This window comes from Colletotrichum graminicola (genome assembly GCF_000149035.1).
Source record: "Colletotrichum graminicola M1.001 genomic scaffold supercont1.7, whole genome shotgun sequence".
Taxonomy (NCBI): Eukaryota; Fungi; Ascomycota; class Sordariomycetes; order Glomerellales; family Glomerellaceae; genus Colletotrichum; species Colletotrichum graminicola.
In genome coordinates this window covers 208288-229418 of record NW_007361011.1, presented here as the reverse complement: position 1 = coordinate 229418, position 21131 = coordinate 208288, and the positions used below count along the sequence as shown (strand labels likewise).

At 50.8% G+C, this 21131-nt stretch overlaps 6 protein-coding genes across 6 annotated transcripts; 3 read left to right on the top strand and 3 right to left on the bottom strand.

The window, feature by feature from the left end:
• Window positions 1-2210: 2210 nt before the first annotated feature.
• On the top strand, window positions 2211-6539 carry GLRG_01739 (NACHT and TPR domain-containing protein; the record flags this gene model as incomplete). The annotated part of the gene is made up of 1 exon (XM_008093073.1): window positions 2211-6539. The coding sequence occupies one exon, from the start codon at window positions 2211-2213 to the stop codon at window positions 6537-6539; it is 4329 nt and encodes a 1442-aa protein (XP_008091264.1).
• Window positions 6540-8474: 1935 nt separating this feature from the next.
• GLRG_01738 (glycosyl hydrolase family 11) lies at window positions 8475-9296 on the bottom strand (the record flags this gene model as incomplete). Its single annotated transcript, XM_008093072.1, has 3 exons — window positions 8475-8798; window positions 8862-9096; window positions 9178-9296. The coding sequence occupies 3 exons, from the start codon at window positions 9294-9296 to the stop codon at window positions 8475-8477; spliced, it is 678 nt and encodes a 225-aa protein (XP_008091263.1).
• A 1841-nt stretch (window positions 9297-11137) lies between these two features.
• Window positions 11138-12517, bottom strand: GLRG_01737 (uncharacterized protein; the record flags this gene model as incomplete). Its single annotated transcript, XM_008093071.1, has 5 exons — window positions 11138-11524; window positions 11618-11982; window positions 12046-12105; window positions 12291-12374; window positions 12442-12517. 5 exons carry the CDS (start codon window positions 12515-12517, stop codon window positions 11138-11140), a joined length of 972 nt encoding a protein of 323 aa, XP_008091262.1.
• Window positions 12518-13569: 1052 nt separating this feature from the next.
• Window positions 13570-14410, top strand: GLRG_01736 (oxidoreductase; the record flags this gene model as incomplete). The annotated part of the gene is made up of 2 exons (XM_008093070.1): window positions 13570-13763; window positions 13846-14410. 2 exons carry the CDS (start codon window positions 13570-13572, stop codon window positions 14408-14410), a joined length of 759 nt encoding a protein of 252 aa, XP_008091261.1.
• Window positions 14411-14944: 534 nt separating this feature from the next.
• On the bottom strand, window positions 14945-15493 carry GLRG_01735 (uncharacterized protein; the record flags this gene model as incomplete). Its single annotated transcript, XM_008093069.1, has 2 exons — window positions 14945-15379; window positions 15443-15493. 2 exons carry the CDS (start codon window positions 15491-15493, stop codon window positions 14945-14947), a joined length of 486 nt encoding a protein of 161 aa, XP_008091260.1.
• Window positions 15494-18043: 2550 nt separating this feature from the next.
• On the top strand, window positions 18044-18839 carry GLRG_01734 (uncharacterized protein; the record flags this gene model as incomplete). The annotated part of the gene is made up of 2 exons (XM_008093068.1): window positions 18044-18166; window positions 18222-18839. The coding sequence occupies 2 exons, from the start codon at window positions 18044-18046 to the stop codon at window positions 18837-18839; spliced, it is 741 nt and encodes a 246-aa protein (XP_008091259.1).
• Window positions 18840-21131: the final 2292 nt, after the last annotated feature.

Sequence of the window (21131 nt, the reverse complement as noted above, 5' to 3'; positions counted from 1 at the left end):
GCTGTAAACGTCTTTTCCTTCGGATATGCCAGAGTTTGTGGCACGGCTTTCACATAGGTTTCCCAACCTCCCAGGATCCCGCCCTAGCAGCGGCAGCTGGTTGGTTGACTTGCATATGGAAACACGAGGTTTTTCATCGAGAAAAAGTAAACATGGTCCTTGATATTTGGGATTCGTTACAGGAAAGATGAATAGTCACGCTTGGGCCATGTTATCATCTTTTTGATAGTGCAATAGTGCAGGGTAAGTCTTCGCCCTACGTATAACCACGAGAGTCCCAGCCGACATGTGACAGACGGCGAGATTTACGACGCGTTATTAGCCTCACCACCCCTGAGGGACCAGGGAGACCGTGAGTCCATAACATAAATAGAGCACTCCGGACATCGGGCTTGCCGCTCGGCTTTGTGGATGATCGGCCATAGCTTGTGTGTTTCTTAGAGTGGCGAGGTAGAACGGCCAACATACGGAATTGGCCATGCCCCCACGTATTTGCCTGCGGCAAGCAGGGGCGAGCTTTGAACAGTACGGATAGTCCTATCTGGATTCCCTCGTCTTAGATGAGGAGGGGATTTCGAGATGATTGCAAGGTACATGTTTTCTCTCCAAGGACAGTCCTACGTTTCAACAGGCCTCGAGGCTTTGCTAAGCATTGTTGATTGGTGCCCGTTGAGCTTGGTGGGCCAAAGCAAAAGGCGGATACAAGACCTCGAGGGCTATAGTGGAAATTCAACATGCTTGGGACGAGGGACTACCCTGGACCCTGAGTCCTGAAGGCAAGAAAATGTGAGCGGTAAGTCTAAGTAATTTACGTCATTTGCTTCAATGCCCAACTTTCCTCGTGGCCGGGATGATACCAAAAGGGCGGAGGCCGAGCCAGGGCCAAAAACAAAAATAAGGAGAAGACGAACAGACATGATAGCCAAGTGGCTCGGGATGACTGGCGTCATCGTTGTAGGGAACAACAGTTGTAATGATCTGACTCACTGCCCTTGGTAAGCCTTGGCTCGTCTAGGTACATAATTACTGGCCAAAGCAGAGGGCGAATCCTGCGGGCCTGGGATTTGATCTCGATGGTCAATCACATTATGTTGAGTGACAGCAGGCGAACTTTGATGAAAAGTTGGGGGTCAATTCAATCCCCCTTCTAAAAGCTCCTCCCGCTTCTCCATTCCAAAGTACGTGTGTGTATCAACGGACGGGGAACACCGTCAAACGGTGTAGTCATTCAACATGATTGGATCACTGATGGCACTCAGGCTTCGGGGCGGACTCCGGCTCCAGACAGTAGCTGATTGGCTGAAGGAGGTGGATCTCGAATCTCGGAGCTGGAAGTCCCTTTGCTCCGTGATTACATCAGCATCGAGCCGCGTGATGACTAAGCAGGGTTTCTATTTTAATCCTCATCGAAGCGGTACGTACATGACCAAGTCCGATCACCCCGCCATGCGTGAATTTTGCCTACCTACAGGTAGCTATGTATGTCTATCTGTACATTTCAACATAGTAATGTCTATCTGTACATTTCAACATACTATCATGGGATCATCAATTTATACTCAATTCACCTCCAACAAAGGAAACTATGTATGTAAATGCAACGCCACAGCGTCATTTTGGATACTTCGTCAGCCTTGCGGCCCGCCTCGTAGAGAAACAAGGCACAATGTCTCGCGTCCTACTCATTAGCGGCCCTTTTTGGATTCGATGGTGACCTCTCATCGTGATTCGATGTGACAATCACCCTCCACAGACATGGTTGGGCCCATATGGAATCCTACGCTGCTTCCAATAAGCTGACATGCTGGCCCAGGCAGGGCTGTCACGCGGCGAGCGGCATTTGACCTGCATCCATTCACCGCCTTCCTTCGCCTGACTGGGCTTGGCCTTCTCGCCGCCTCGGACTGATTGGTCTCGCTGCTGCCTAAGCGCTCCTTCGTTTGGCCCTAGGTATCTGATATCTGGCCCAAGTCTCGCCAAACAAATGTGACCTTTCGGTAACTCCCGCACTCCTCCCGTTGCTTAGGCCTACTTCCGGGCCCCGGAATCTGGGGATTACGCTACCTACGTTACTCTCGGCTTGTCTATTTGGGGTCTTCCTTTTGCCCAATCCGATCTAGGCATAGGACTCGGCCGTTGCATAGACCAGAGCATCGTGCTGACAAACTACCTTATTCCCAACCCAGCTTCTGCTCCGCGATCCTCCCATCATGGACAACGAGAAGGCGCAACTGTTGCGCTCAGATAGCATACAGCGCCAGTTTGCTGCCATTCTCGCCGACGCCCAGAAGCAGTATGCTAGCTCTACTGGCCTTGACCTCAAAGACTACATGAACCCGCCCATGAGGTCGACCGAGGACCTCTTGAATGTCATCAACTCTCAGAATGAACAGTTTCTTAGTTTCCGAGAGAAACGCCAGACCCTTTTCCAGGTCCTCTCTACCGCCTGCAAGCCGCTCGAGGTCGTCGGCGAGGCCTTGGCAGGGGCGTCGGAAGATATCTTCCCCCCTGGCCAGACCATCTTCGCCGCCGTCGTGTATTTGATCAACGCCGCCAGGGATGTCTCGGCCTGCTACGACTCCATCATCGAACTCTTCGACCAGATGCAAGACTTCACAGTTCGGCTAAAATTTTATGTCTCCCAAAAAATGTCCAACGAACTCCATGACAAGATTGTCAAGATTCTAGTCACCATATTCGAGATCTTTGTCCTGGCAACACACGAGGTCCGGAGGGGGCGTCTCAAGTCATACTTTAAGCGTCTATTCGGGGCCGAGAGCAAAGTGCCTGACGCCATGAAGAAGCTGGCTTCTCTGACCGAGGGCGAAGAGCGGCTCGTCATTGCCGAGACCAGCGCTGGCGTGAAGCGCTCCCTCTCAAATCAAGAAAGACTACTCGAGATGATGTCAAGAGTAGATGTCAACGTTCAGACCTTGCGCACAGAAACTCGAGTACCCCAAACAAGGGAACAAGCCCTCTCGACTAACCGAGATAAACTCAAGGGTGTTTTACAGCCCTCTGTCTACCCACAAGACACCTATCTTGCACTCAACAGGACAAGGACACGAGGGACCTGCGACTGGATTCTTGAGGACCCCTCCCTGAAAGACTGGCTAGCTGGTAGCATCCGGTTCCTCTGGATATCTGGAAATCCTGGAACAGGAAAGTCCTATCTGACCTCTCGTCTCGTTTCGTGGGGTCAAGACTTGCTCAACAAGCAGGAAACCAACAGCATGATGGGGTACTTTTTCTTCCGCCAAAACAACCCGCAATCCCGCTCCATGACGCAAGCGCTTAGAGATATCGCCTATCAGATCAGCGAGCAAGATGTCTTCTATGGCAAGCAACTCGTACGCGAGGTCTCCACAAGTGACGACATCAAGACTATTCCCAGCGCGTTTAGAAAGTTGCTTGTTGAGCCCTGCGTGCCCGATAAATGGAAGAGGCACATCTACGTGTTGATGGATGGCTTAGACGAGGTCGACCCACGGGAACTGAGGGAGTTTCTGTCGTTGCTGGACGACCTCAATCAACAGCCCGAGCACGGAACACGAGTACAACTTGCCCTGATTGGGCGGTCGACCCTCTCGGACGATATCATGGATTCCCTCGGTAATGATTCGACAGGCGGCCAGCAATTTCGTACTTTGCATGTAACACCCGATCGCAACGGCTCAGATATTGTGTCTTACATTATCGAGGGTGTAAACTCCGCACGAGTCTTGAGAGGCTCCACGGAAGACTTTAAGAGAAGCGTCATCGAGATTATGACGAAACAAGTGGACGGTCTCTTCATCTTGGCCAAGTTCATGCTCGCCGAACTCAACAGGATACGGCATCCAAGGAGAATCATCGAGAGCTTGAAATCCCACCCCACAGAGATTGATGGCATGCTGAAGAAGGCCGTGCTGGGTTTCAGTTCATCCATCACTCAAGAAGAGGCCGAAGATTTGAACGAGATTCTGCGTTGGGTCTCGGTAGCGGAAATGGGTCTCACACTTGAGCAAATCGAGTCTATCTTGACGCTCAAGATGGGAGATGCCCCTTTTCGGCTCGAGGAGTCTCTAAGGGGGCAGTTCTCCTGCTTCTTCACCCTCGAGCGTGAAGACGGACTGTCGACGGCCGATCTTGCTGACCGACACGAACTTCACCGCCGGCTAATATCCCTCGAACTGGACCCGAAAAAAAGGACCAGTCCCGACTTCTTGGACATGGAGAGAGATATCGAATACTTCTCGAATAAGCGCACGACCTATGTTAACTTCTTCCACGCCTCGGTCAAGGAGTTCTTCCGAGAAGATGTGTCGACAAACCTGAGGGCAGATGCGGAACATCCTTCTATCGGGTTCAAGCTTGCCGACGCAAGGTTACACGTCCTCAAAACCTGTTTGCGAATCTTTACCGACCCGAAATACTTCACTCTTGGCGAGGAGGGCCTGTCATTACAGCGTTACGCCGCTTGGTATTGGCAGGAGCATCTGGAGGATGTTGACACCACTTCTGTTTCCGCAGCCGAGAAGGCCGACATCGGCAGTCGCCTCTACACCATGCTGACCGACCCCACGATCCTCTTGACGTGGACAAACCTGTTTGAGGAGAGTTTGGATATATGGACCGATCATAACATCCAAGTCGTCTCTCGGTGGCTTCAAGACCCGGATGTTACGAGCGCTTTGTCTTCGGAGCAAAAGGTCTGGGTCACGGCAGCATCATCAAGCCCAGCCAGCCTGCTTGAGCCTATGGGAAGAACCTTCTCCAAGGCATGGCTTGTAGAAGGGTTTGGAATGTATATGCCGACACTGTTTTGTTTTGGTGTTGTGCAATCTCTGCCTCTCATGGAGGACGGCGCAAAGTGGTCCGATTCTGAATATCACTGGCAGGAAGTGCCCCTGGAGACCAGAATACAACAGGCAGCTGAGTGGGCGAATCATCCCAAAACCGGACACTGGTATCGGAGAGTTGGCAGTACTCTGCTGAACTTGGGAAAACATATGAAGGCGCTGGAGTACTTCGAAAAGGCCCTCGCCGAGGACTCTAATATTGTAGAGAGCTGCGGTCGGATGGGCTTGTGTCACTTTCTGAATGGCAACTACGAGAAGGCCCTTAAGCTTCATCTGATGTGCGAGGTTGTCGAGCAGGATCGTATGGCAAAGGGCCACTACAAGACGGACCGGAAGCTCAAGGGCGCGAAATGGCGACTCTACAAGAACCAAGCTCAAATTGCTGAGTGTTACAATCGCATGAAGAGGGTCGAGAGCTCTTTGACGTACTGTCGTAAAGCGATGCGAAACGCCTACGAAGCCCCCGACTTTGAGCCAGAAGTGGCTTATATGAGGGTTCTGACTGAGAACAACCGAGTGACGGAGATGATGAGTCTGTTTGAGGAGCTGGACGGTCGATACACCGAAATGGGTAACTCCCGATTCGTGCTGTTTCTGTTGACTCAAATCCCAGACCAATCCATCAAGGAGTGGTTCCCCCAAGCAGCCGCTCGAACGGGCAAGACAGGTGTCCTCGCAGACCGTTACGTGAACGGCATTGAATCCGCACACGACGCCCAAGACTCCTGGAAAGAGTTCTACCTGCGAAACGCTTTGGGAAATGTCTACATGGCGGCGCAAGAATATGACAACGCAATTTCCATTCAGGAAAGCATCTGCTTCGTCGAGTACAAGGCAAGAGGCAGCTTGGCCGTGCGAGTTGAATACATTGCCTCCTTCAAACAGCTCGCCAGAGCGTACGCCCTCAAAGCGCTCGAGGTGGACCAGGTGCTGCGATCCGAAACTGTAGAGCCTTGGGTCAGGAAGCTTGAACAGCTCATGGAGCAGCAACGCAAGTATCAGAACAGCAACGTGCCATTGCACATGGCTGGCTTCGACTCTAATGAGGCTGCGGTCTTCCTGATCCTTCTCTACCGTTTACGGAACAGGGAAGCCGAATCACGTCAGCTTCTAAGTGGCATTGTATCCGACTGCCTCAAGCTCCTTGAAGACGATGAGCCGCAGAACGACGAGATCAGCATCCGCCACCTCCAGCGTACGCTCATCGCCGCCGGCGACAGGGTGAATGCTCAAGCTCTGTGGCAATCAACACGGATGCCACCTCTACACGCCAATCTCTCTGGTCACTTAACCACCGAGAGAAGGTCCAGCTCGCCGCGCATCGGAGGATTGTCTCCCAGGAGACGCGGCAAGCAAATCAGCCTGACCAAAGTCTTCTCAGAAGGTGATCCCCTTTCATGCAACCACTGTCTGGGGAGGTTCGACCCATCCGACAAGTTCGTTGTGTGCTGGTATTGCATCGACTTGAAGTTTTGTCTGCCCTGCCTCTCAGCCGTCAGGAGCCAGAACTTCACGCCGGGGCATACATCCGCCTGTAAACCCAGCCATGACTGGCTTATCGTACCACCTTTGTTGAAAGATCTACAACCGGGAGAGATCCTAGTTGATGGACAGATCCAAATACTGTCTGAATGGAAATCGGCATTGCGGCAGAAGTGGGTGCAATCAAAGTCTGTTACAGGTCTTGGGATTATTTGAGAGCCACTGTCAGTGGTCGGGGCTAGTTTATGAATGTGGATCACACATACTGTAGCTTATGCTGACATCTCGGCATAATGTCAGTAGTTACCCTCTGTGTATGTGAAATGAGTAACAAACTGATGTGTAACCGTGCTCTAGAACCCATACTTGACAACACACTCTAAGATACTCGAAGTTTGGCTTGAGCGGAATTCGGTGGTTCATAGACCATAGTACTGGGTAAAAGCTATATCCAATATAAATAACAAAATACCCCTTACAACACGGATCAAAGAAGTGAAAGTTGTGACATTGGGACCATCCCTTCTAGTCAGAGTTTACGGCGTTAAAAATATGATTATGTCTTTGATTTTGATTAATATTCTTTACTGACTTTATCTTTGCTATCTTTAATACTCAGAACTCTACTCCGTATCACAAACGTGAAAGAGCCCTCGCTACCGTTCTTGCTTGGAGATTCCAGCGTTGTCATTTCCTCCAAGACTGCGCTGTTCCTTGAACGAGAACCAACACCAACCAGTTTCACATCAACACCTGTATTCACAAGTAACCCTGTAATCATTTTTGGTGGCTTGTGTTTTGGCGCCAACAAACGGAGCTCTAGGTCTTGAAGTGCTATCGTCTCTTTGCAGCGCCGTACGTCTCAATTGCGCCCTTGTCATCGAATTCATCTGATGCACCCTGGCACTGGCAGGGATTCTGACTAGTAATTTACTTGCCTTTCGGTAACAAGTCGCCGGAGCGCCCCACCAAAACTTGAGATAGTGTTCCGACTGTTGAGTTTGAGATAGCTTCTCCATCCGGCGGAGCGCTTGCTGCTAATATCTGGCATAATGTCTACCTTTCAAGTGTGCATGTGGCTTTTCCAATCGGCTTTGAACGGCGAACTTCTCGGAATACAGAACGCTGAGTCTCTCACCCTGGAACGTTGGCCCTCCATCCGCTCAGCATTGTCCCAGTCTACAGAGGCCGGACGCACTTCAGAAGTAGGCAACTGGCAGGTTTCTCGAAGAGGGGTAATTTCGCGCTTACGGTTACCGTAAATCCCTGTGCTCTCTTGTGTCGAGTATCTGGCACGATATCCATGATGTATTTCCTTCATTTTTGTGCTGTCGTGTACCTGCATAGGCTTATGAGCGTCCGACTTGACTACTTTTCTCGGTTACCACGACTCGCATGAAGACAGCCGAGGACAACTCGATGATAACTTGACTTCCTTAGCTACCGATACCGTCAAGTGGTGGGCTTGCTTCAAAGGTAATAATCTTTTGAGGTGCAAGCGAGTGGCAAAAACATGGGGTTAGCGCCGTAGCCGTTCGTGGTCAAACGTGATCGGAAGCATGGTCGCCTGCCCAAGGTAGGTAAATACTAGGACTAACGGCCCGGGGCAATAGCCTCTGATGAGCCAGCAGTAGTCGCATTGATAGATTGCTTGGCATCGAACTTGATCGCGCGCCAAGCTGCACGCCAAGCTGTATAACCTGCAAGCAGTTATGAGGGCGAAGCTTATTTCGAGCAAGTCAGATCTATCAATTTTGCTAGAGGGTTTAGCCAGGTCGATCACTATTCTGCGAGTTTGAATTACTGTGGAGGTCATGTCTTCATATGCGGGCTGCGTACAACACTTTGTAGAGGTTGAAACAGCGTGTGGAGGACGTTGCCAGCACCTGAATGGTGATGACATCGAACATGTTATGTATGTACAGAAGTATGAATGCTATCTATGTATATCAGCTTGATCTCAAGGCGGATCAAGCGAGGGGGGTGAAAAAGTTTTGTGTTGAAAATTGCAGGGTCAATCCTTCCAGCCCGAAGCCCAAACCGGTTTTACGATCACCCAGCGATCATCCCTGCCAGCTTTGAGTGGTAATAATTCGGGTTGACCAGCCATCAAACCGTGCGTTCGTCTGACATCAAGATAGAACCGCTCGCTTAGGAGACGGTGATGCTGGCGGAGCCGGCGGACTTGTAGCCCTCAGTGGCCATGATCATGTAGTCGTGGGTGCCGAGGTTCATGCCGGCCTTCTTCCAAGCATCGAAGAACGTCTGGGTGTTAACACTGCCGGAGCTGCGCTTGTTCTCGCGGACGGCCCAGTACTGCTGGAAGGTCTTGGTGCCGTCGATGGAGGGAGCATTGACACGGGTGGCCTGGTAGAGCTTGTAGACGGAGCCATCGGCGGTGACCTGGCCCTTGAGGGTACCAGCGCTGCCGGGGTTGTAACCGCCGTGGTTCTCGACAATGTAGTACTCAATAAGCTGGGACAAACGACATTAGGACGATGGACGAATGCGGACTCGTTGTGCAGAGCGTCGACTTACAGGGTTTCTGGTCCAGCCGTAGACAGTCAGGTAGGCGTTTCCGTTGTTGACGGGAGAAAAGTTGCCGGAGTACTTGATAGTCCGGGCACCACCAGTCTTCCAGCCCTTTCCGCCGACGAAGTTACCGCCGGACTGCCACTGGACGCTATAAGAGCCGCCAGCACCGTTTGTGTATGTGACGGGAGAGGCGCCATCGGTCCACCAGCTGTAGTAGTAGCCGTTGTTGGTTCCGGTGCTACATACATCGGGTTAGCCACGCAGGTCCTTTTATTCCTTCCCGCCGGCTTGTTTTGTCGGCACACGGGGTAATGTTTACCTGGAGGGAGTAGACGCGCGCTTGATGAGGTCGGTGGTCATGGGCGGCTCAGCAGCAGGGGCGGCAAGAGCGCCGACGGCCGCCAAGGTGGCAGTGAAGAGAGAAGTGAACGAACGCATTTTGGTTTGAAGAGCAGGTGAAATGATTGTATAAGGTATGTAGCTGGAATGGAACAAGATTTGCCAGATGGATCGAGAGTGATAGACAAGAATTCTAGAATGTAGGGCGGACGATCCCGTACTTTATAACTCAAGTTTACAGAGTACCAAATGCTTCTTCCCATCTTGTTCGGATCCTGTCGTTTCTCTACCTAGGCCAGATGATGTGGCGCTGTCATGGGGCTGCCTCACCTAGAACAATGGCCTCGACTGGGCCGAAATCAGGTCGACCCACGTTGGGGCGGTATTTTGGCAAGGAGAGAGGCGTGGTACGAGCTGTGTGACGCTTTCGGATGATAATTTCTTGTGGTCCTTTTTTTCTGGATGGTGGGCGTCTCACGGAGAATGGCAATGATGACCGGGTGAGTAAATGAGCAGCCGAAGAGATCCATTGTTCCGCCAATGAACGATATGTCGTGTAGGGTGTAAATGAAGCTTTCTGGCACGATCCTTGCAACCTCATGTGTGCACTCCACATTGTGCGTCAGGGGCTGCAGCGACGGTACCGCTCCTGGGCAAGTCAAGCCCACTGGTTGAACACGCAGTTAACATGACTCTTGGTGCGACCATGACGCCGGCGAGGCAAGCCAAGCCATTCCCTATGAGCTTTTCTAGGTCGCATCAATATATTTCCTACACGAGCGGCCGGCATGGAGCTCCCGGGAACCGACAAACAACCGTTTACATGGATTATACATAGCAATAGTGCGTTGGAATAAGTAAAGGGGCGGGGGCTAGAACATTATGCTTAGAGAGACTACCTACACTATGTCTGTGTGTGGCCGGGGGTGTGTGTGTAATGTGATCACCGGGCTAGCGTGGGGGGTTAAGGCTATCCTGGCTAATCCGGAATAATAAATGATTTGCTTTGTTGTAAATTAGCCGTCGAGTAAGGGACCTTCGCAAGGAGATCGCTACCAGTCGGCCGAGAGGAACGGAACGGAGCCTTCGGGTTTTGTCAGCTCCAATTTTCGGAAAGAAATGAACCGACGTCGTCAAGGAGCTGTAGGTATGTCAGCTCTTGCACTATTCCTATTTCTCCATCTCACATAGGAACCATCTCCATCCTCCATTGTCATCACCCACGTTCATGATTTAGCGAATGGGTACGGATAGTGGGCATAGTATATATTAAGGGGCAACCAATGGCGGGTTGTTTGTACGTCATGGACCTCTCCCCTTCTTCTCAACTCTCATCTGGCCCATCGTTCAGGTCCGGCAATATCGTAAAGGTGGAATATCCTTTCATACCCGCCTGCTGTAATAGGCTCTTGGCATTCATGCTGGTGAGTCGCCCGCATCAATCGCGGCCGTTCGGCTTGTCCGTTCGTGGGCATTCCTTTTATGAGGCAAACAACTTAGCGAAGGAGCTTGATTAAGGGGAAAGACTTTAAAACACCGGCACTTGTATGTACGTAATACCTATCGTGTCGAGCATCAGACGAGATACGGGATCTCCTTGGCTACGTATCTCAGCATGTACGTACGATCCTGATTGATTAATGATTGCCTACTTCTACATTTCTCTACTAGATCGACTCAGCTCGTTCAATGTCGCCACCCTTAGCAGTACCACATGGTCCTACATTTATTCACTTAAGATCGCGGGCCAAGAAATTCAATACATTAATGCCGCGTTGGATGCGCGGTGTGCCTGCCCAGCTTTGATCGGGCTAAAAAGGGCGTAATGTCAAGGACCTACACATCCGCCAGTCTCCCCACTCGCATTTACCCTTTAAACCAATGCCTCACGGAACACAATTGTGAAGTTGTCCTCTCTTTCAAATCCAAGCAGAGTCGCCTCAGAGCTCATCATGAGTTGCCACCTCCTCGTTACTTGTTTCCACACCCAAGTCCTCGTCTTTTGTGCCTATCTCAACAGGGTCCCAGAGCGAGGGGCTGGTATTGCCATCCTTGAAGGATCGAAGAGAGTTCTCAACCATGCTGGGAGTGATGTAGTCGTTTTTCTCCGAGGGAAACACTAGGCCTCTGCTTTTGTCCTGTAAGGCTATTGCGGGAAAATTCCACTTCAGACCTATATTCGCCGGAACTTCCGGGAAGGCCACGGGGTCGACGGTAACAAACTCAAGGTCCTTGATGTGTTTCCTAACCGTTTCTCGCAGACTTGACGAAAATCTCTCGCGGTCGTCGGAGTGAGAACCGAAGTAGTACAAAACGTTTCCTGTGCCCTGCATTCCGACCCGGTTGTGTCAGCATTTACAAATCATGCAGTTCCTCGGATCAACGATCCGTCGATGACGGGACCAGCTGTAGCTACGCACCTCCGTAAAGTACTTTTTGTTTTCACGCGTCATCTCTGGAATCATGCGGCTGGTGCATATCTCAAAGAAGCCCTTTAACGAGTTGAAGTCGTCAACAAGGTTCTGAGTCGACCTTTGTACCTCATCCGGACTATTGTAGCATTCGAGAGTAGAAGCTCCGCCTTGTTCCTTTGCCGGGACAACACCAAAAGAGTAACGGTCTCTAAACATCGTTGCCAAATCGTGGAAGCGCTTATAGAGGCCCTTGCCCGCGTCTGCGTCCGTCAGGTGGAGGATGAAGACGTAGTCGTCGGTCGAGCTGAAATCGGTAACATTTTCTGCCCCAAGACCGGAGACTGCTGGTCGTAGAGAGCGCTTCACGAACGCTTTTATTCTGCACCAACATCAGTTTCTTCTTGCGGAGACTCGTTGCGATATCGACGACTTACTTGCTGGCGAGTCGAGGCCCTCTGTAATGTTCATACACTTCACCCCCTGAGCGATACAATCTGATTGCAGGGAAAGACCGCACGTCTTGTTTTTCGCAGAAGTCCGCCTCAGTGTTACAGTCAATGCTTATATGGGAACCATCTGCGTCAGCTACTGTAGGCCATTCTGCGTCGAGTAGCTGGCTTTGATCACTGGCTATTCGTCAATGGCTTGTTTGCAACAAACGCATGCGATAATCACTTACTTTGACTGGTGACCTCCATCCATTTAGTCATGTTCTTAACAATGTCAAGGTCTAAGACTAATGAAGGGAAACTTACTCCAATAACTGCGCAATCAACCGTTAGAAATTGTACACATGATCTTCAAGAGGACGTCCCAGCCGAGTCACTTACAAGCAACGAGTGTGTAGTCTTGATTGCTCAGAAGCTCTTGTAGCTCTGTCCCACTAACATGGCTCCAACCCCACATAGGGACAGAAAACAATCCGAGAAGAACAATTTGAATCCAGAGACTCATGGTGATAATAGCGCCTTGCTTCTAATTCTGAACGTGTCTGGCAAAAGATACTTTGACGGCTGCGATAAGTGGCAACCAGGCCATGAACCGCTGGAAGTGATCGAAGTACGGGATGGTCAGCACCAAGCTGATGGTTTCCCTTCTTAATACGCATATTTGGAGAGTATTGTACAACCCGTGATTAGAGGGGTTGACAGCGACCCAATTGCCAATCGATAAGTGGCCAAACAGCGTATGCCTGCACGATTGTGTATTAGTGTCAGAAATACGCGATGTTACACGAAGGCTGCATCGACCATCCCACAAATATGCATGTGGATGCTTGGAGGAGTCAGGGGCTTCCTCCGTGGCTTTGAAGAGATATTACTGCGGAGGGCGGCTCCGTGCTAGATTGGGATAACTTCTCAACCGTCTCTGAGCGTTTCTTTTCTTATGCACCCTAGTGAAAGCCGTAGTAATGCAACCATTAGCTGTTAATACATGTGTTCATTGGACCTTCGAAGGGTATGAACTAGCTTTCACTTTCTTTTGGACTGCTAGACTTGCTATATCCTCTACCAATTACAGCGGAGTACTCCTCTACCTGGGCTCAGATCTCACACCGCATCCATATTTTTTGAATTCCACTATTAATGATAGTTAGTGACTAGATTGTTACACTGTCCCAAGTGACATGTGCCGCTTCAATATTCTTTTTGAATACGTCCTTCTCCTAATTGGTGGCTTCAACAGGGCTGTATCAGTTAGATGGTGAGGGGTATCATTGATGGCGTTGAATGTTTGTGGCCGTGCCCCAATTGGAACGGGCGCCAAGAAAGCGGATATTGGACGTCCGGGTAAATGAAAGGGATGAAATTGCCGCAGGCCGTCACGGGTCTTTGGTGTTTTTGAGGGCAGAACATACTGCGCAGGGACAAATATTTCAACGCTTCCGCGTTTTGACAAAGCGGGGGTTTCTTTTTATGAAGCGATGAAGCAAAGGTGACCTCAAAATCCATCAAGTCATGCGGTTGAGCCTATTTGCAGCAGTTTTCGCCTTTGGAGCCGCTGCATACGGTTCCAGCAGCGATGATGATCTTGATGATTATGTGTGTGAACATTCTAATTACAAGATTCACTTGTTTTCCCATTCTCCTCTGGTTATCTATATCAATGACTTTGTGACACCGTTTGAGAGCCGTCATCTCCAGAAAATCACGTAAGTATTGATGCAATCCGCAGCATTTTCCTATAACATGGTAAGCACGAGCGCAACGGGATAGGCGCTGACTCCGTCATAGAAACGGCACATTTGCTCGTTCCAATGTTAGCTCTCACGAAGGCGATATAGTTTCATCCCATCGTACGTCGCATTCGACAACTGTCACGCCAGATGCGGTAACACAGTGCATCCAAGAACGTGCCCGGCAATTCCAGGGCCTAGATATGCCGCAAACATATCTCGAGCCGATACAGTTGGTCAAATACGGGCTGGGTCAGCAGTACCACTCCCACATGGACTGGTTCCCGGGCGACCTTGGCCAGCACAGATCGGTGGCCGAAGGGGGAAATCGTGTAAGCAGCTTTTTCACTTACATCAAGGCTAGCGATGATATCGTTGGAGGCGGGACAAACTTTCCACGCCTTCGGGCGCCTGCTGGAAAGCAATGGTGCAAGGTTGTGGCATGTGACGAACCGTGGGAGGCGGGAGTCACGTTCCGGCCTGTGGAGGGCAATGCGATTTTCTGGACAAATCTGCTCGACGGCGGAGAAGGTGATGAAAGAGTGTTGCATGCTGGTCTTCCGGTAGAAAGAGGAGTCAAGCTCGGCATGAATATATGGACAAGACAAGGGCCATTTATGTAGTTGAGAGCTCGCGAGATTCGATCCATGTATGCCTAGCTGTCCCAGCAGCTCCATTGCTGGAGCCTCTCTGGCCTTAGGTATAACTACAATTGAGCCAGACATAACTGAGAATGTCACTTGTATTGCCCGCAAGCATCCGAGGCGGTCGTCGATCGGGCCGTGAAAACAATGGGGCGAACAGCCGGCATGTCCGATGACCAAGGCGTGATGCAAACTCGGCGAGACTGACTCGGCATTCTTGACATCAACAAGGTATTTTATGTTCGTCTATATGAGTCAAAGGCACGAAATAGAAGAGCAAGCTCACTACTCTCGGATGAGGATGGGGCAATACTTGCAGACCCGGAATATCGCACTGAAGCATCGAGTACCTTCTCGATGACCAGACTGAGAAAAAACAGAAATACTGCAAGTTTCATCGAAAGCTACTTTCTTGTCAACAACGGCGGTTAAAAGCAAAATGCCTACAGGTGCCCGTAGTCATGATCTTTGATTTCTCAAGTATTGAATTGTTTTCGCTTAAGCCCTGCCACATCACGCACCGGCTTCCTTCAGAGCCGCCTGCCCCTGGTTTATGATAGCATCCGTCATCTCGGCAGTCAACCCCGGCAACGGGTTCCTCTGGCCCTTGGCATTTAGCGACCCGGGCGCCTGCTTGTCACTGAAATCGATTGAAGTAACAATCTCAGCCGCATCCGAGTCCGTCAACCCGGTCGTCGGGTTTTCTTTATTGTCACCTATTGCCTCCGTCCGAAGCCCGGTATCTGATGCAGGGGCTGCGGCCTCCCTCGGCTCTGCCACCAAGCTTCTCTTTCCTGTGTTCGCCACCACTTCATCTCGTACGGCTACAGTTTTGGCGCGGGAGAAGGTCATGTCATCGATCAGTGAAGGGGCTTCGGCGCCCTTGAACTCGACTTTCCGGTTGGTCAGGTCTGTTGGTTGACGAGCTACAAGGTTGCTAAAAGCAGGCTAATGGTTGAAGCATTAGAGGAGTTGCCCGCAAACGAGGAACCCAGCAGCATCGAAACTTACCAACGCTGATGCACCACCTGACAAGGCGAGAGCGACGGTTGAAACCTTCATTTTCTTTCTGTGGTGCGAAGGGTGTGTCAAGTGAACAAGATATTCAGGATTTGCAGGTTGAAATGACTGTCAATTGCGTGCGTAAATCTAACCAGGAGCTTGCAAAAGGGAGTGTGGATGTTTGACACCGGACAGCTGGTTTACCAGGTGTATAGAACGGTAGGACCTACAACCAAAGAGAACGAGACAAATGCAGGTAGAAGCATTGAAATGTCTAAACGGGCAGGTTCTCTGATCCGAACTAAATAGTGATTCGTATGCCATCTTATGTCCACGAATCTCAAGCACATCCGAAGTTTTGAGTACGGACCAATGCCCATGTACATCTGGGCACCAGTATCACCTGTGTGGAGAAGGGGGTTGGAGTCTCAACCACGCATCCTTGGCGCGGATCTGGGCGCAATGGGGCGAATCGTCAGACAGAAAGGCCCGCCTCCACGGACGATGCAGGGGTAATGCTGTACATTCAAAACTATGGCGAATCAACTGCCAGGCTGAGGCAGCTCAGGGGTCGTTGGAACGGTGGGGGATTTCTAGGAACATTCCACAGGTGGGAAGCCATCAGACGTTGGCGTATTCAGGCTTCGTTACCGTACCTAGTGAGTTGTTGGCGTGGCTCGTGATGGGCTGGAGTTGAGTACAATGCTGTTTCGCTGGGTGACATCAAAGCGGCAGCCTTTGCGGGGCTACGGCCGAATTGAGACTTCCGCACTGCTGCATCTAAACATCGGCATTCGATTCGAGGCCGAGTCCGCGGGCACAACCATTTCCTGGGGTTGGATGATGGGGTCAATTTGTCAAACTGCGCGGGCGGCTTGAAACAGGAAAGCCCAACTCATCCCGTGATGAGCATATGCCCGAATGCATCAATCTTCTGGATTGCAGGGCACACCCTGAGGGAAGAAAACACATCAACGGCAATGTGCGCTTGTAAACTACTCCAGAGCCTGAACATAACAGGCTGGTTTCCCCTATCTGGCATGGGGCTGTGCTTCGAGATGGAGATGGAGGCGGTCGAGTTATGGTTCGGCGAATTGATCACTTCGGTTGAAAAGCAAAAGCAAAAGGAAACTCTAAACTGCCATGTGTAGAGATGAAACGAAGAGATTCAGATCGAGAGACTGATTACAGACCTCAGGTTGTCCGCGCCAACGGTGTACTCAGCCCGGAGCTGTATGTAGATTACCTAGGTGCCCAAGGGATCAGATGAAGTGGCCCAGTCCCCCCTAACATCGGCTTGTGGTCCATTCACCGGTGTCTCGTCGCATCCCCAGTGACAATCTAGCTCGACCACGGGCATGCCACGTTGAAAACCCCTCCCCAGTTTGCGTGACCGTAGGGATTGGAACTGCCTGATTGTTGTCGCAGCAAGTTTGTGATTTGGCCTAGTCCCGCACCAAGGACCCAAGAAGAAACATAGGCCGGTAACGTCATGCGGTAACAGTCGTAACCCCTCAGTCACATTCTCGGACCTCATGGGTAATCCGGCACAGGGCACTATATGTGTAACCGAGTATCCGTACAGCCTATACCATAACCAATTACCAGACGTGGGGCCCGGGAATTGGGGGCCGTTCCTAGAGGCCAGCCTTGCTTTGGACCAACGAACGCCACAGAATATTCTGACCATGGCCACGAGCGGAAGGCAGCACAACTTCCTCGAGTGGCTAGTGTCTCGAAGTCAGGTCAACTCATTTTAGAGTAAAAGACGTTGATTCATCTCGGTACCTATCGCGAACATCCAATTCCCGTCCGCTCATACGAGTCGTTCACGCTGTCGAAAGTCGAAAGTCGAAAGTTAAAGACCGACTCCGTCAACTAATGTAGTTCAGTCGCAGAACGATGCTATTCCGACAGGAAAACGCGTCTCAGTCATAACACGCAAACAATAGCTCGTGATTTTGGCAGGCAGGCTTGAAGACCAAAGCTCCAAGAGCAACCTAACTGTTGGTTTCACCAGGATGGTGATACGGTTAACCGTACGTATCGGTGGCAATTGACGAATAATAGGGGTAACTGGTGGTTCAGAATTATGCGTAAAGAGAAGGGAAACTATCGTGGGATTGCCGGTGAATTAGCCGTAGCTATTCGAGCCATCAGCGTTAATTCATAACGCCAATAGTTAGGCGATGGTCAACATCGCAACACTAACCTTTAACACTCACAGCCTAGGTAGCTTTTGCGTTTCCCAAATCTTCCCCTGCCTTCTAATTTCCGGGAACAGGAGCGGCGACCTGAATCCCAGGATTGAAAGGCCCCCGGTCTTAGTATTATTCCCAGGAGCTGGAGTCGCAGGTCTTTCTTATTCCTAGCGCTGGCCTCTCCAACAGCAGAACAAAGCACAAAGCCTCAGTGGTCTGGATAAATTTAGAGCCTGCCCGCCTAGTCAGCTAGCTCACTAACAATATTTCCCTACGCCCCTTTCAACTCAACTGCCTGATCAGTTGTTTCTATCAACTTACATCTACCAACAGTAAGTAGCAAATACCCTCTCAAAATCACGGCAAAAAGCTCACAGTATAGATAGAAGCATAGGGAATAAGAAAAACCATGTCAGACCATTCGGAACAGTTCGTGGCATCTATTGCATCCGCGCTCAATTCTTGTCAGATCCCCTGCGTTCTCTGGGGCCACTGCCTGCTTAGAGTCCATGGCATACCTTCGATTGTCGCGGTAAGCGCCCATATACCGTGAACACACCGGATCCTTTAAGCTTACTTGGCAGAAGGCGGTCGACTATGTCGTTCCGGACCATCTTCTAACAGCTAGCGAAAAGGCTCTGAAAGTCCTACCCAGGCTCAGCCCATGTCCCAGCCCGAAAACATGCCTCGCCAGCTCCCCAGACCGACCCACGCCACCGCCAGCATTCCACCTTCACATCACCAACTCGGAGCTCACCGTCGGCCTGTACCGACAGTCAGAGACGCTGTGGTTCTTGCCGACTCTCAACGACTCCCTCGTCCGCCCAGATGCGTCCAAGCTCCCGCCGCCGTTCCTCCTCGCCCAGACCAGTCCTCCCTCCCACAATGGCGCCCCGGCCGCGCCTCCAGGCGTTTTCAAGTCGGGCGAGCAGCCGGTGGTCGTCCCCAAGGCTCACGTACTCCTCGAGGCCTTCCTGCGCATCTACCTGCGCGACGCGGGGAGGCACATCGGCGCCTTCGCTATGTCCATGATCGGCTACGTAGAGATGTACGTTGATGAGGACGGGCTGCTGGACGTCGACGAGCTCCCAGAGCCGCTGAGGTCCTCCTACGCCGAGCTGAAGCTCGGGGAGAAGCCGCTGCGTCAATGGCGGACGGACCTGACGCGGGCTCTCCAGATGTCCGAGGACGAGGACGGCTGGTAGTTTCTGCGCTGGTTCGTGGGACATGATGCGAATGTGTGGACTTGAATACGTGCATTTCGGGTGCAAATACATCCCAGATAGCCCTCAGCAGTAACACCTTCAAGTTTAAATGCTAATGGGCATAACGAGTAAAATGGACTTAATATTAATGAATACTATGCTGTACGGGCATATTCTTGATAACAGCATGTTCAAGCCATTGGCAATTACCGATTAACTTTGAAACCATGATGTTGCTCTCTTACCAGGCAAAATGGGAGCTGTATAGTATGGCGTCGGGACGAATAGCAACAAACAATATATTCATGCACTGTTGTTATTATTGTGGAAGAGAGGAACACCCTCGTCTCACCGGGAAACCCGCAACCCTGGCCTAGACGGCATAGATACATGGATCCTGCATATAGGCCGCCTGCAAAAGTAGCTAGACATGCTGGCCCTTGAGACACAGCCCAGCTAGCAGAGCAGAGAAAGAGAGGAGGTGGCTGGGGTGGACATGTGGGAGGGAATGGGACAGTGAGGTGTGTTAACGGTTGTAAAGATGAGGATGAGAGAGATGGTGATGTAATTATGAGAGATGATATGATGGGATAAAATTTGGAAGGTTTTGTTATGAGAGGCCGCCTAACGGTCGGCACTAGTAACAAGTATTGGCGAGTTCTTGAGTTATGCCCAGCTAACTCCCCGGATCGCACAACCTTACGGCGGCGTGCGATTCGGCCACACCTGAACGACGAAGTGGCACACACACTTCGAAGCTGCGCCATATCGTCATTCCCGTCAAGTCACTGGAACGCAAAAGCCGTTGCCGACTCACTCAATGGAGGGACGTAAGTAGTACTGATCTTTAAAGACATCCGAAATACACCACGCGAGGCATAACAGAAAGCACGCTGTGTGAGGGGCCGCAAACGGGCAGATCATTCAGCCTAACGGCTTGTTGGCGTTCTTGGACGTTTCGTTTGCGACCAGTTCCAACTTTCCACGCAGAGATCTTCAAATAAACAGATCAACAGCAACCATGTCGTTTTTACTCCATCTTCAGAGATTCTTGGAGTCCCTGCCTTTGCAGGTCCTCCAGATTTCTATAGCTGCGCGTGTTTTGCTGCCCAAGAACAGCTCGCTCAAGGTCCACCGCACTCTGGTAGCTAGAACAAAAAACCCTTTCAGAGACATTCGGGCCGCACTCCATACCGAATGTCTGAGCATGGTTCACATTCTTCTTCTTTTTCCCAGTTCGTACTTTAGTGCATGGAAGCATGGTACGCTATATGCCTAGTATACGACAATTGCATTCCAAGTGGCTTGAATTCAACGGGCTACGAGCCATCCCTAAATATCTCCTTCAAGCATAGCGCATTTCTCTTGACTGGAAATGTGCCCAATGGCGAATGAAGTGATCATGTGATAGACTAAGTTCAGGATGGCTCTGACCAGGAATGGGGAATGACGCGTGTGATCAGCGGGATCGTCCCTTCGTGAACCTGTCTCACTTGACCACTTGTGTACGTCCGCTTACAGCAGAACAAACGCAGATTGATATTGGCCCTTCTGTGTACCGCTGAGAAACACGAAATACGGCATGGCGCATTATTACTCATGGCAACTTTGGTATTGAATATGCCAAGTTTCCAAAGGGAGATCGCATACTTATATAAGTTGTGAGTGTTTCTCGGGACGGCAAACATATCTGCACCAAAACACTTTAACGGGCCATCAAAAGTTGGTGTTCAATTTCATAAGCCCATCTCACAGTGGCATATCTCGCCATGAAACTTTCGTATAACATCGTTATATATGCGATGGCGATGTAAGAAAGAAAACAACTCTCTGATTCAAGACTTGACGCTAAAAGGTTTTTTAGTTATGCCGCTGCTCAAGACGGCGGCCCGCCATGCCAAACAGTCACTACAACCGGAGGCATTTGTTCCACATTCTTCCAGCCAGCTTGCCTTGCTTTATCTACCATTCATAACCGCTGCGGGTGCCCGTCCGTGGTGCCGACAACGACAGTCAACTACCCCTGTGACGGACCGCGACCTACCGGCTGTATGGGCACATCGTATATTTACGAGACAGCGACTCCGACTTGCGACGTACCCGTGATCCTCACACCGACTTCCTCGATTAACATAACCATAATACCCATTATACCGACTCCTGTGGTGCCACAGGCTTGTCCTACTGTCTTCACAAAGAAGACAGTGTGTTCGACATGCATCAACCCCCTGTGCGTGAGGTACTCTACGATCTCTCGGCTATGTCATTGTCCGACACTAGTTCCTACCTTCA